This window comes from Corythoichthys intestinalis, chromosome 2 (assembly GCF_030265065.1).
Source record: "Corythoichthys intestinalis isolate RoL2023-P3 chromosome 2, ASM3026506v1, whole genome shotgun sequence".
NCBI lineage: Eukaryota > Metazoa > Chordata > Actinopteri > Syngnathiformes > Syngnathidae > Corythoichthys > Corythoichthys intestinalis.
The window spans coordinates 53,119,416-53,132,980 of record NC_080396.1 but is presented as its reverse complement, the minus strand read 5'-3'; the positions used below and the strand labels follow the sequence as shown (position 1 = coordinate 53,132,980).

General features: G+C 38.4%; 2 protein-coding genes across 3 annotated transcripts in view; one reads left to right on the top strand and one right to left on the bottom strand.

The window, feature by feature from the left end:
- The window catches only part of LOC130912245 (sodium- and chloride-dependent creatine transporter 1-like), an 8,880-nt gene extending 931 nt beyond the window's left edge, over positions 1 to 7,949 (top strand). The window contains exons 2-14 of the mRNA XM_057830177.1: positions 1,690 to 1,972; positions 2,392 to 2,523; positions 2,609 to 2,885; positions 3,102 to 3,234; positions 3,623 to 3,757; positions 3,843 to 3,946; positions 4,310 to 4,434; positions 4,511 to 4,623; positions 4,895 to 5,035; positions 5,404 to 5,506; positions 5,603 to 5,703; positions 5,769 to 5,939; positions 6,086 to 7,949. Coding sequence (XP_057686160.1) covers positions 1,708 to 1,972; positions 2,392 to 2,523; positions 2,609 to 2,885; positions 3,102 to 3,234; positions 3,623 to 3,757; positions 3,843 to 3,946; positions 4,310 to 4,434; positions 4,511 to 4,623; positions 4,895 to 5,035; positions 5,404 to 5,506; positions 5,603 to 5,703; positions 5,769 to 5,939; positions 6,086 to 6,244 — 1,959 coding nt within the window. The 5' untranslated portion in view covers positions 1,690 to 1,707 and the 3' untranslated portion in view covers positions 6,245 to 7,949. The remainder of the gene's footprint in view (positions 1 to 1,689; positions 1,973 to 2,391; positions 2,524 to 2,608; positions 2,886 to 3,101; positions 3,235 to 3,622; positions 3,758 to 3,842; positions 3,947 to 4,309; positions 4,435 to 4,510; positions 4,624 to 4,894; positions 5,036 to 5,403; positions 5,507 to 5,602; positions 5,704 to 5,768; positions 5,940 to 6,085) is intronic.
- LOC130912243 (solute carrier family 26 member 6-like) overlaps positions 6,405 to 13,565 on the bottom strand; it is a 26,962-nt gene continuing 19,801 nt past the window's right edge. The window contains exons 14-19 of one of the 2 annotated variants that reach the window (XM_057830173.1): positions 11,306 to 11,398; positions 11,082 to 11,180; positions 10,667 to 10,990; positions 10,543 to 10,597; positions 10,111 to 10,241; positions 6,405 to 10,035 (exon numbers count right to left, since the gene is read on the bottom strand). In XM_057830173.1, coding sequence (XP_057686156.1) covers positions 10,009 to 10,035; positions 10,111 to 10,241; positions 10,543 to 10,597; positions 10,667 to 10,990; positions 11,082 to 11,180; positions 11,306 to 11,398 — 729 coding nt within the window. In that variant the 3' untranslated portion in view covers positions 6,405 to 10,008. Of the gene's footprint in view, positions 10,036 to 10,110; positions 10,242 to 10,542; positions 10,598 to 10,666; positions 10,994 to 11,081; positions 11,181 to 11,305; positions 11,399 to 13,565 lie in introns of both variants that reach the window. The other variant, XM_057830172.1, reaches the window with a different exon arrangement.

Genomic DNA, 13,565 nt, shown 5'->3' with positions numbered 1-13,565 from the left:
TGAATGCAATTACAAATGCTTTGGTAGTAATATATTCATTTATTTTGCTTGCAATGAAAAAATACAAAAAGAGAATGGAGAAAAAAAATTAAGTCATTTTACACAAAACTCCAGAAATAATATTGGCACCCTCAGTCTAATTATTGGTAGCACGACCTTGAGACAAAATAGATGCAAACAACCGTTTCCGGTGTTGATGAATGAGTTTCTTACAATGCTCTGCTGGAAATTTAGACCATTCTTTGACCAACTGCTCCAGGTCACTTAGATTTGAAGGGTGCCTTCTCCAAACTGCCATTTTCTGATCTCTCCAGAGGTGTTCTATGCGATTCAAGTCTGGACTCGTTGCTGGCCACTTTAGAAGTCTCCAGTGCTTTCTCTCAAACTATTTTCTAGTGCTTTTTGAAGTGTGTTTTCAGTCATTGTCCTGCTGGAAGACCCATGACCTCTGAGGGAAACCCAGCCTTCTCAAACTGGGCACTAATATGGGCCCATAATGCCATGTACACGGTCAAGCAGTCAAGTGCCACAGGTAGCAAAGCAACCCCAAAACATCAGGGAACCTCTGCCATGTTTGAATGTGGGGACAGTGTTCTTTTCTTTGAAGGCCTCATTTTTTTGTTGATGCCTTTGCTCAAAAAGCTTTACTTTTGTCTCATCTGACCAGAGAGCATTCTTCCAAAACGTTTTTGGCTTTCTCAAGTAAGTTTTGGCAAACTCCAGCCTGGCTTTTTTATGTCTCTGGGTCAGAAGCGGGGTCTTCCTGGGTAATCTATCATGGAGTCCCTTTTCATTCAGACACCAACGAATAGTACGGGGTGACACTGTTGTACACTCGGACTGCAGGACAGCTTGAACTTGTTTGGATGTTAGTCGAGGTCCCACCAGCCGCACAATCTTTCGTTGAAATCTCTCAATTTTTCTTTTCCGTCCACATCTAGGGAGGTTAGCCACAGTGCTATGGGCTTTACGCTTATTGAATACACTGCGCACGGTAGACACAGGAACTTTCAGGTCTTTGGAGATGGACTTTATACTTGAGGTTGCCATTGCTTCCTCACAATTTTGCTTCTCAAGTCTTCAAACAGTTCTTTGGTCTTTCTTTTCTTTGTGGTCAATGTGGCACACACAAGGTCAATGTGGCACACACAAGGACACAGGACAGAGGTTGAGTCAACTTTAATCAATTTTAGCTGGATGCACGTGTGATTTAGCTACTGCCACCACCTGTTATATGCCACAGGTAAGTAACAGGTGCTGTTAATTACATAAATTAGAGAAGCATCACATGATTTTTCAAAGGGTGCCAATACTTTTGTCCGGCCCATTTTTTAGTTTTGTGTAAAACAATAATGATTTAGTTTTTTTTTCCATTCTCAGTTGTGTTTTTCATTGCAAGCAAAATAAATGAAGATATTACTACCAAATTATTTGTAATTGCAATCATTTTCTGGGAGAAATTTAGCATTATCTGATAGAATTGCAGGGGTGCCAATACTTTTGGCCGGTAGTGTATCTTAAGCTTTCATTAATCAAAAACAATGATTTATCAGGAGGAAAAAAATGTTGAAAAAGAGTGAAAATTATTTTGAGTGCAAGTGCAATTGGTCCAAAATGTCCCCTATGATATTGCTTTAACAAAATAGAGAAAAAACATTTTTCAATCGGACAAGTGCGTTCTTTTCCCAGGTGGAAGCTAACTGAAAAATGGAAGCAGGAGACCTCTCTGAAGGAGACGGTGGGGCGTCTTTTAACCCCCTGATGCCTGTGTTTGAAGTAAGCCCAGGCTGTGGTGAAGGTGAAAGAGTAGGACCAGTGCCAGTGGACATGCATAAAGTCGCTGCAGGTTCAGGGGAGAAAGAGAGAGAAACATGGACCAGACAAATGGACTTTATCATGTCCTGTGTGGGTTTTGCTGTAGGCTTGGGCAATGTGTGGCGCTTTCCTTACCTTTGCTACAAGAACGGAGGAGGTGAGCTTCACTAATTTCTCTAGAGACTTTTTTTTTTTTTTTTTTTTTTTAATGTGGTGTGGTTTTTTTTTTTTTTTTTTTTTAAATGTGGTGTGGTTTCATTTGAATTGGTGGTGTGTTTATTATACTGACTTTGACTACTTTAGACAAACATCTGTATATTGGTCAGCTTAGCATTTGTACAAGAATTAAGTGCTGTTATTATGGCTACATGATTTTGAAAAAAAAAAATCTTTAAACAATGCCTAAGGTGAGAAGGTTTTGGGATAATATTGTTCACAAAATCATCACATCACAAAACTTTTTATCAGAAAAATGGCAGGCAAATTAGGGGTGTGTACTGTAGATGTTTTTTTATATATATATATTGAGTGAAATCCATTTGTACAATGTGTTCTTTGATGCTTTTTTTTTTTCAGGTGTGTTCCTTATCCCCTACTTGCTGGTAGTGTTCATTGGGGGCATCCCTGTCTTCTTCCTGGAAATTGCCTTGGGACAATTCATGAAGCAGGGAGGGCTTGCCGCCTGGAACATTGCGCCTCTTTTCCAAGGTACCACTCAGTGTCATAGCATAATCAAGTATAGTGGCTGTTACTTCCCATTCATGTCCTGATCTGCCTTTTCCCCCTCTATCAGGTTTGGGCTTGGCCTCAATGGTAATAGTGTTCTTCTGCAACACTTACTACATCATGGTTCTCGTGTGGGGTCTCTACTTTCTCTACCACTCTTTCACCACCACTCTTCCGTGGGCTACCTGCGGAAACTCTTGGAACACCCCTAAATGTACACTCAACTTCAGTCGAATCTGCATCAACGACAGCGCTGCCTCATTAAACGTGTTGTCAAACATGTCATCCATTAACAAAGACTGCATGACGAGAGAAATGCGCTCCCCAGTCATCGAGTTTTGGGAGTATGTGATATGCATTATTGAAATTGTTTTGAATCATTATTTTGGCTTCAAAAACTGTATTGCAACTCCATAAAAGGATTTAGCATTGTGGTGTTTCACTTGCACTGAATATTCTCCTCAGAATTAATTCTTCAAACAGTTGTATCATTATTTGCATCATTTTTATTTTCATTTCAAACATTTGTAATGGATTTGGTCTGGCCTTTTTGTTCACAGGCATAAAGTTCTCCATTTGTCAAGTGGGCTTCATGAGCCTGGTAAAGTCAACTATGAGGTAGCACTGTGCCTCATTTTCACCTGGATCATTGTTTACTTCTGCATATGGAAAGGGGTCAAAACCACAGGGAAGGTTGGTATTGCTTTTTGACAGTTGATGCTAATGCATCGTTTATATTTAATTTTGTATTCTTTGAGTGCCAACCTACCCTTGATATGCACAAATTTTGTATATGGCAGGTATGGTCGTGGATAATGCATTCTCGTTGGCAATTCTCCTTGTTAGTAGCGTAAACTTAAGTAATTGCAGCAATATTCGGTATGCAATTTATTGCCTTCCTGCATCATGTTGACGACAGGGGACTGCAAATACCAAATAGTTTAAAAGTTTCTAAAAGAAAAAAAGGGGTGAAAGGTTCTACCAAAGGTCTAGCAATTGCACAAAATGGATTTTCACACACCGCTAAAACAGACAACATACTATACTAATTACTAATAACCATTTTTCCTTCTTACTGTAGGTCGTATATTTTACAGCTCTGTTTCCATATGTGGTTCTGTCTATTCTTTTGGTACATGGTGTCACCCTTCCAGGAGCAATAAATGGAATAGAGTACTACCTGAAACCAGACTGGTCCAAACTAAAAGAAGCACAGGTAGACTCATACTCGTGTCATTTCCTGTTTACCTTAGTTGGCAAGTAAAATTCGTTTTCTTAAATAGTTCAATTGTTTCTGGTAGGTGTGGGTGGACGCTGCTACCCAGATTTTCTTCTCCTATGCCATCGGATTGGGTGCACTGACTGCACTGGGCAGCTACAACCGCTTCCATTACAACTGTTACAAGTGAGTTTCAAAATGCACACCATTTGGAATCTTTTGACCAACAATATTCACCCAATTCTGATCTAAAGACAACTTTTTGGATATTATGCATGGAATCTACCATATGGTAAATATCTAAATGAGATTGCTGTTTCTTGGAATTGTTTATGTCTTGGCATGAAACAAAAGCATATTTTACATATTTGAAGGTTATGAAGTTGCATAATATGTGGCCTTTTTGCATTTGTTACAATTTTTAATATTGCTTGTAGCAAGTAACAAATGAATAAATAGCATATCATGCTATTTATAAGGGAAATCAAATAACACCTATTAAATAACATCTCGTATGTTGTGCAATTGTGATCCATCCTCTGTTTCTAGAGATGCATTTGTGCTGGCGGTCGTTAACAGTGGAACCAGCTTCTTTGCAGGATTTGTTGTGTTCTCTGTGTTGGGCTTCATGGCTTCAGAGCAAGGTGTGGACATTAGTAATGTAGCGGAAAGTGGTATGTATAGCAAGCCGAATCCTGAAAAACAACTGTTGAATATCAAAAGTACTTACTAAATAATGTTAATATGTAGGACCTGGCCTTGCATTCATAGCCTATCCCAAGGCTGTGACTTTGATGCCTTTTGCACCATTCTGGGCTGCACTCTTCTTTTTTATGTTGCTGATTTTGGGTTTGGACAGCCAGGTAAAATGCAAAATATCTTGACCTGCTAGATAGTTGATAAACTTTGTACCCCATTATTTGCCATCTCACTGCCCTGCAATATTCTTGTCTTACAAACAACTAACGATGTTTTTACTATAAAGTTAACTACTGTTCATTGTGACATCACATAGCCATTTTATTGAAATGTGAAGTTTTCTAACGGACATTAATAAATCCAACACATATTTGCATATGAGTCTGTACTATGACCTCCCACCCACTACTTCACCCCCCCTCCCTCCCATTTCAGTTTGTTGGCGTAGAGGGTTTACTAACCGCACTCATGGACATGATTCCTCAAGAATTTTCCACACGATACCTGCGGCGAGAGGTGGTAGCAGCCATCTGCTGTGGCATCTGCCTACTTATTGATGTATCCATGATCACTGAGGTACAATTGACAGTTTTTTTTTCATTCATTTGTAGCCCTCAGATGAATAATTAACTCAATGGCTAGGAATCAAAATGACATGAATAAAACTACTGTTGTCGTCCATATCATTCTTAATGTATTTCGACTTCTGTACGTAACACAATTTTTCACTTTTAACAAGTAATTTTGTCCAGCTTGGCTATCATTGATAGTAAATCATTGCCAATGGCAGCCACGCTGGACAAAATAACAATTACTTGTTAAAAGTGAAAAATTGTGTTACGTACAGAACTTGAAATACATTAAGAATGATATGAACGAAAGCGGTAGTTTTATTCATGTCATTTTGATTCCTAACATAGTGTTGACTAACAACTTTCCACCAGGGAGGGATGTATGTGTTCCAGCTGTTTGACTACTACTCTGCCAGTGGTATCACTCTGCTCTGGCAGTCTTTCTGGGAGTGTGTGGTGATTGGTTGGGTTTATGGTAAGGAGCAAGCCCTGCATTCAAAGCATGTGTTTACCTACTGTTGATCACTGAATTCGATCCACTTGACTTGCCTTGTAACCTCTTTACACTCAGGAGCGGACCGTTTCATGGGTGATGTAGCTCGCATGATTGGCTATAAACCCCTGCCCTATATGAAGTGGTGCTGGTCCTACATCACACCCCTTATCTGCCTGGTAAGGGCTGTTTTGTATGTTTTTGCCAATAAATGCACATATCTGACATTTGCATGTGTTTCCAGGGAGTGTTTCTATTCCATGTGATAAACTACACACCACTAACATACAACAATGTGTACACATACCCATTGTGGGGAGAAATGTTTGGCTGGGCATTGGCCCTTTCCTCAATGCTGTGTATCCCATTCACTGCTATCTACAAGCTGCTTCGCTCTCACGGATCATTGCGGGAGGTGAGCTTGTCTGTTTTGCATAAAATTATCTTGTCTTAATATTTAAAATCTGTAGCAATATGTCTCAGGCTTTCCTATCCTATGCAGCATTTTGAATACTTTGGAAAGTAGCGTAATAAACCATTCACTATCATTTGAATTTGTAGCGGTGGACGCGCCTCATATCCCCAAGATGGGGCAGGCATCACCTGGAGCTATTTCTTGCCGAGAACGAGGCCGTACTGCTACCGACAGAATGCGAGAGTGTTCATCTCTCTGAAGGTGCATCTGAAAGAGCTGAGCACCAAGCCCATGCTGTCCTTTGATACCAGTTACTCCCAAATAATGACCTACTAACATCATACTCTTTATCACTTAATATTATCTTAACTGTACACATCAGTTCCATTTTCAAATGTGAATAAAAATTAAGAAAAAAATACACTCGTACAAGACTTTATGTTTTTTATGTATGCAAACCTCGCAACTCACTAGGTGAGAGTCGATTTAATGAATAGTAGTTTATTGCAGCACCAAGAGCAGTTTTTCCCCTTGCTAAATAACATGATTACTTTATTGTTTCATATGAGTAGCTGGTACGTACAAGCGAACATTTATGACAAGGACAAATATTTGAAGCTTACACTAACAAATGTGTATATTGTGTCTTTAATCAGCCAAGTGCAGGAGTTATTTAATAGATCTTTTATTTGAACGAGTTTGGTTTTGTCTTATTGTGTAGTTATAACTATGTGTTTGGAAACTTGACACCATACATAAGCGACCCCTTGAGAATGTTTCCAATCAAATCTAATCTTTATAAAAACCTGAGGGGTCCTCAAAGTGCTTTACAACAAAGCAAAATACAGTTGCAGATGTTACTTTTAGGACCTCGCCTAGGTCTACAACACACCAGTAGGCTATGATGTACAGTAGGCACTAGTTAGACTGTCATGGAAAGCTTTCTGAGGATAACTGCATTTGGATTCAGGGGTTATTTTGGATCAAATCGGGGAATGAGAATAACGACATAAGGTTAGCAATTCATTTGTGGATTTTGGAATTGTTAATAGCTGTCATTCCTACAAGGAGCCTGAAAGAATGGCACAACTGACAGATAGTTATTGACAGCCATTACTGAAAATGAATTGTAGTGAGCAGCAAAATACAGGTTTAAATTTGTCAATATTGTATACATCTATTGACACTGTGGATGAATAAAATAAGTGGGAAAATATTGATAGTTACAGTATCCCTGAGTAAAATATGGATAGCTACAGTATCCCTGAAGTGCAACGGCAAATCAAAAAAACACGCCGGCAAATTCAAAAACACATCGGTAAATCAAAAAACAACAGCAAATTAAAAATTACGGCCAATCACATAACAAAAAAACCCCACAACAAATCAGAAAACAGCAAATTAATAAAACAAATCACAACACAATCAAAAAACATTTAGGAACCAGAAAACGTAGGTACCAGTGAAAAAACTCATTGCTGATTGAACAAATCGACGGGAAATAGTGCACTCATCGCTGATTGGACAAAGCCACTAGACATTGTACACTCATTGTTGAAAAGACAAAAAAGACTTGACAGCAGGGATGTGCCAAGTGGCAATACATTATACTTCAAAAGCTCAGTTATGTTTGTGTTTTTTTGCCAGTAAGTCCAGCCAAAAGTACAGTATGTGCTAACGATCTCTACCTCCCTGCAGTGTTTTTTGATTTGTCAATGTGTTATTTGAATTTTTTGTTATGTAATTTGCCATTTTATGTCGTGATTTTGAATTTGCTGTTCTTTGATTTGCCGGAGTTTTGCACTTAAGAGCCACCATAGAGATAGCTGATGTATATGGAGTATTTTTAATGTACTAACACGGGGGTCGGGAACTGTATGTGGCTGAGAGAGTCATGAACACCACATATTTTTAAAATACAAGTAATGTGTGCATTTAATGTAATTTCAACCATTTTAAAGTTAATCTAAATCTGTGAATTCTTTTAAATAAACGTTGTTATGCTGTTGCTAATCACTGATGAGTATTTCTTACCATTAATGCTTCTTCTGGTGCTACATGGTTTTGCTGATGGCTTTGCAGTCTGGTTGATACTTGGTGAGGTTAAGGCGTTGAGAAACTTAGGATGCGTCACTTCATGTTCACGGAGAAGCGCCACGAATCCTCTTGTTTTTGCCCACCATGCACAGAGCACCATCAGTGCACACCGAAAAAGTTTATCCATCGGTAGATTTTTTTTTCATCAGCGAACGCAGTGAAGGACTTGAATAAATCCTCTCCTCTTGTCCCTTTCATAGTCAAAACCTTGCAATCACGCCGAACTGGGATAAATTGCTTACGTCTGTTGACTCATCCAAAGCGAGAGAAAAAAACGGTGCCGCGTTTATGTCCTTCACTTGCGTTGCCTCAATTTGCTTTGACATCATGATGGTACGATTGTGAGCAGTTCATGCCGACAGAGGCATGTCTTTTATCCATTTAATGATCTTGTCTTTATCCGAAAAGTCATCAAAAAGTTCAACAACATCAAGCATGAATGCTTTGGTATACTCCCCATCCGAGAATGGATTCCTGTTTCTCACAATTACTAAAGCCCTAGCAAAGTTAGCCAAATTCCAGTCACTTTGTTGGGTCCTAAAGACAGAATTGCTGCTGACTAGCTTGCACTCTTGATAGTAGCTCATGACATGCTTTCTCCGAGGATATTTCGATGCAAATGGAGTATGCCTGGTGTCAATGTGCCAGTTTATATTTGACCTTTTGATAGATGCAATTTTATCATATATTAGACATACTGCAGAACCAGCTCTTTCCACAAAGGCAAATTCCTCTGTCCCTTCCTGCTAAAAAGTACGATACTCCTTGTGTTTTTATTTTTTGCCATCTTCTCAAAAGGGTTTCTAAAATTAGCTGACAACGTGGAAAACAAAACTAAAAACGTGGGAAGTTTACATCGCGCACATGCGCACATCGGCCGCTATTTTCAGCAGCAAAATACGGCAACCCCACTTGAACAGTGTGTCTGCCTCATCAGGGTTGCCTATGTTATTGATAGACACAACAATATGTATGTTTGCCACTTTCCGACTAAAATTACTGCGAACCGGCTTTCTAGTCGCTGGTGACCGTCTCCGTTTCCTGCAATGTGCAAATAAGTGTCTGCCTCATCTGCGTTGCCTATTAAGATAGATAGATAGATAGATAGATAGATAGATAGATAGATAGATAGATAGATAGATAGATAGATAGATAGATAGATAGATAGATAGATAGATAGATAGATAGATAGATAGATAGATAGATAGATAGATAGATAGATAGATGCAGCCGTCAAAAGAGCCAGAGCTGGCGTGCGAGCCATAGGTTCCCGACCCCTGTACTAACATTACTGAATTGGTCTAACCTGTTTTAATGAAATGAGAACTGGAGCGCATCACTGTATGCTACAATAGATTATAGAAATGTGTAATTCACTCTAGGTTTAATTATAAAAAAAACTATGATATCGACATTTAATTTGTGTTACACCCATTGTCTGCCAACATGGATGTTTTGCAATACTGGCTATAAATACAGTACAAATTGAGCTCTTCCTGATCTCTTCTACTGATACTTGTTGAACGATCACTGCAGTTCGGGGTTATTCAACCTACGAGCTGTTTAAAAAAAAAAAAAAAAAAAAAAACTCACAGGTGAAATGACCAGACTATAACAAATATTTTTACCAGACTATAGATTATCTAAGCAACCTTTTGCTCACTCTTTAGCCTCTCACACAAGCTATAAATACAACTGCCAGTGTTAAATTCTCGCACTCAACCCCCTCTCTCTCATAACCATGGAGTGTGAGCGCTTCAGTGAAATACTGGCCCATCTCATTAGACAATATAACAAAAAGCTTGTTGTCTGAGCAACGGCTCCCTACATTTTCATGGCAATTGCACCGCCATGTTAAGGTGCTGGACTTCTTCCCCATGTAGGGAAGGAGACAATGGTGAGCAATGGAATGCCATCAGCACAACAAGGGGTAGAGGAAGATGGCAAACTGGAAAAGGCTGTCCTCTGGTGGTCACATTTCGGTGATGTAGAAAACATCCTAGCAACACCAAGAATACATTTGAGTTTTGACAGAATATTTAACATGTAAACGATGCAAATATGGCAAACTCACGTGGAAGTTGTCAGTCTGCCCCAATTTGTCGAGGATATGAAGCACTGCATCATGAATAGTGACAAAAAGCCTGCTTTTTGGGATCGACTCTGAGAAGAAACCTGCTCTTTCCAGCTCCTCCACCACGCAGGCTAATATTTGACCAGATGGAAGCACAATGATATATGAATATAGTACTCTAGTCATTGATATATGAATATAATACACTCTAGTCATCAAAAAGTTTAGGATATTTGGCTTTGGGATTAAATTTTCACGATGGGAATAGAATACTGGAACTGATAGACATGATGTGCATTCAAAATCTTAGTGAAGGTCAAATTAGGGACAGCAACCTGCGAGTTCAATGTGCATTAAGGTCAAACTGAAGACTGAATATCCTCAACTATCCTGAACTTTTTGTGAGTAGTGACGTTTGTTAGGAGCACTGACCTTGACAGTCACTGAGATAGACCCCTATACCAATTTCTCCCAAATCCCTGAATATCTGGATGAAAAAAAAAAGCATTAAAGAACATTTTAGAGCTAACACTTGCTCGTCAGGGTAGTCGTGTACATTTTTCAGGGTCTTGACAGCCACCGTGTCCAGAAAGCTGGTTGTTGAGAGGTCCAAGATGAGGCTGTGAGGGCAGGAAACATCAGTGGGGCATATCTTGTCATCGCTGTCTTGTGAAGCCAGGGTAATACTGTCTGACTGCTTGGAGGCCATGTCGGAATAGTCAGATTCGTAGGCTTTGTTCACTTGGCCTTTGAACAGTATATTAACTGGACATTCTGTCAAGTTCTCGGCTCCGGCAAACTTGGAATTTTGTCCTTTTACTTCTGCAGATTTTTTTTTCTTTCCAAAAGAGAATATGCCATTTAGATAATTTCTGGCCCTCTGCTGGGGGGTAAAAAAAAAAAAATGTGTTTAGGTTTTTGTTGTTTTTAAGTGAAGGTTACATTTCAATTCCAAATGTAATGTAACATACTTGGTTAGTTTGCTCGTTTTTGGCTTTCTTATTCTGTTTCTTCACTGCTTCAGCTTCTTTTTTCTTTACTGCCAGCAGCTTTGCAATTTGAATGCCGCTCTAGCCAAACAGTTAAAATAATGTGTGAGAGTGTGTCATTGAAAGAGTGATGCACTCATCGGATGGGAACAGATCAAGCATCCCAATGCTAGCCTCCAAATGTTCAAGGACAAACATGCACACACCTTCTCTTGTAAGGCCTCCAAGTACATTTCAGCATTGGTGTAATAGATAGTTGCAGAAGTACGGAAGATTTTAATTCCAGGAATTTCTTTAGCCTGCAGGTATAGCGCAACAAAATAAGACATTGCTTTCAAAATGAAGAATTGTGATATGAGTGAACAAACATTCACGATACGTAATAAGTAGGGCTGTCAAAATGAACGCGTTAACGCGCGGTAATTAATTTTTTTAATTAATCACGTTAAAATATTTGACGCAATTAACGCACATGTCCCGCTCAGACAGCATTCTGCCTTTTGGTAAGTTTTACAGCAAGGCTTTTTGTGCTGTCTAACAGCGAACTCTTGTGGTCGCTTTGCGACATGGTTTTCTTGCCAGTTCAATATGGCTGCACGACGTCTCGGGCTGACGCCTACGTTGTAATGTTGTGCTTATATGATCCTTGGACAAGATTTGTCCGTAAGTATGGTTGTTGTAAAGAATGTACATATTATGTTAGTAAGCGAAATGTTATATTTTTTGTATGAGATGCTTTTTGTTTATTTTTAGTTAACCTGTATAGCGTGCTAAGCTAACGTTGTTGCTGATGCAATGCTTGTGTACTTTTTTTTTTGTATTTTTACGACGGTCTAAAGAGGACAATGGTTTGAGGCCATTTTATTAATAAATCAGATGAAAAAGGAAGAAGTCGCTTCGGAGTGAGGACAGCATAGACAGATTTAAATGACAGTAGAGTGAAATGCCCACTACAGTCCTTATGTACCGTATGTTGAATTTATATATCCATCTTGTGTCTTATCTTTCCATTCCAACAATTTATTTTACAGAATATATATGTAATTCACAGAAAAATATAGCATATTTTATAGATGGTTTGAATTGCGATTAATTGCGATTAATTACGATTAATTTTTAAGGTGTAATTAACTCGATTAAAAATTTTAATCGTTTGACAGCCCTAGTAATAAGTACTATTTACCTATAAGTAGGGCTGCAAAACGATTACAATTTTTAATCGAGTTAATCACAGCTTAAAAATTGTAATTAATCGCAATTCAAACCATCTATAAAATATGCCATATTTTTCTGTAAATTATTGTTGGAATGGAAAGATAAGACAAGACGGATATATACATTCAAAATACTGTACATAAGTACTGTATTTGTTTATTATAACAATAAATCAACAAGATGGCATTAACATTCTGTAAAGCGATCCATGGATAGAAAGACTTGTATTCCTTAAAGATAAATGTTAGTACAAGTTATAGAAATTTTATATTAAAACCCCTCTTAATGTTTTCGTTTTAATAAAATTTGTAAAATTTCAATCAAAAAATAAACTAGTAGCTCACCATTGTTGATGTCAGTAATTACACAATGCTCATGGTGATTAAACCCATAAAATCAGTCGCGTCCAAGTGCCAGCAGAGGGCAGCAAAACACCAAAAAACAAGTAACAAGTGGACATGGCACTGTGCTGTCATTTTAATCTGTTTGAGCGGGACATGTGCGTTAATTGCGTCAAATATTTAAACGTGATTAATTTAGAAAATTAATTACCGCCGTTAAAGCGAAAATTTTGACAGCCCTACTTATGAGTAAATAGTAGATACTGTATATATGTATGTATGTATGAGCACCAACTTCAAATATAAATATAAATTCAACTTAATATAAAATGCTGTTTATATTGAACTAGGATGGCTGATAGTGAATGATGTTTTAATGCCGTTGTTGGCACTGATAATGAATGATTGTTTTAATGCCATTGTTTGCAATAAATGTCCAATATACAGTGTATCACAAAAATGAGTACACCCCTCGCATTTCTGCAGATATTTAAGTATATCTTTTCATGGGACAACATTGACAAAATGACACTTTGACACAAGGAGAAGTAGTCTGTGTGCAGCTTATATAATGGTTAATTTATTTTCCCCTCAAAATATAGTCATTAATATCTAAACCCCAGGCAACAAAAGTGAATACACCCCTTAGTGAAAGTTGTCAATATTAACATATAACATGTCAACTGTCAATATTTTGTGTGGCCACCACTATTATCCAGAACTGCCTTTACTCTCCTGGGCATGGAGTTGACCAGAGCTTCACAGGTTGCCATTGTGCGGAGCTGCCGGATATTTGAGACTTTGTGCACCTCCACCTTCCGCTTTAGGATCCCCCAAAGATGTTCTATTGGGTTCAAGTCTGGAGACATGCTTGGCCAGTCCATCACCTTTACCCTCTGTCTCTTCACTA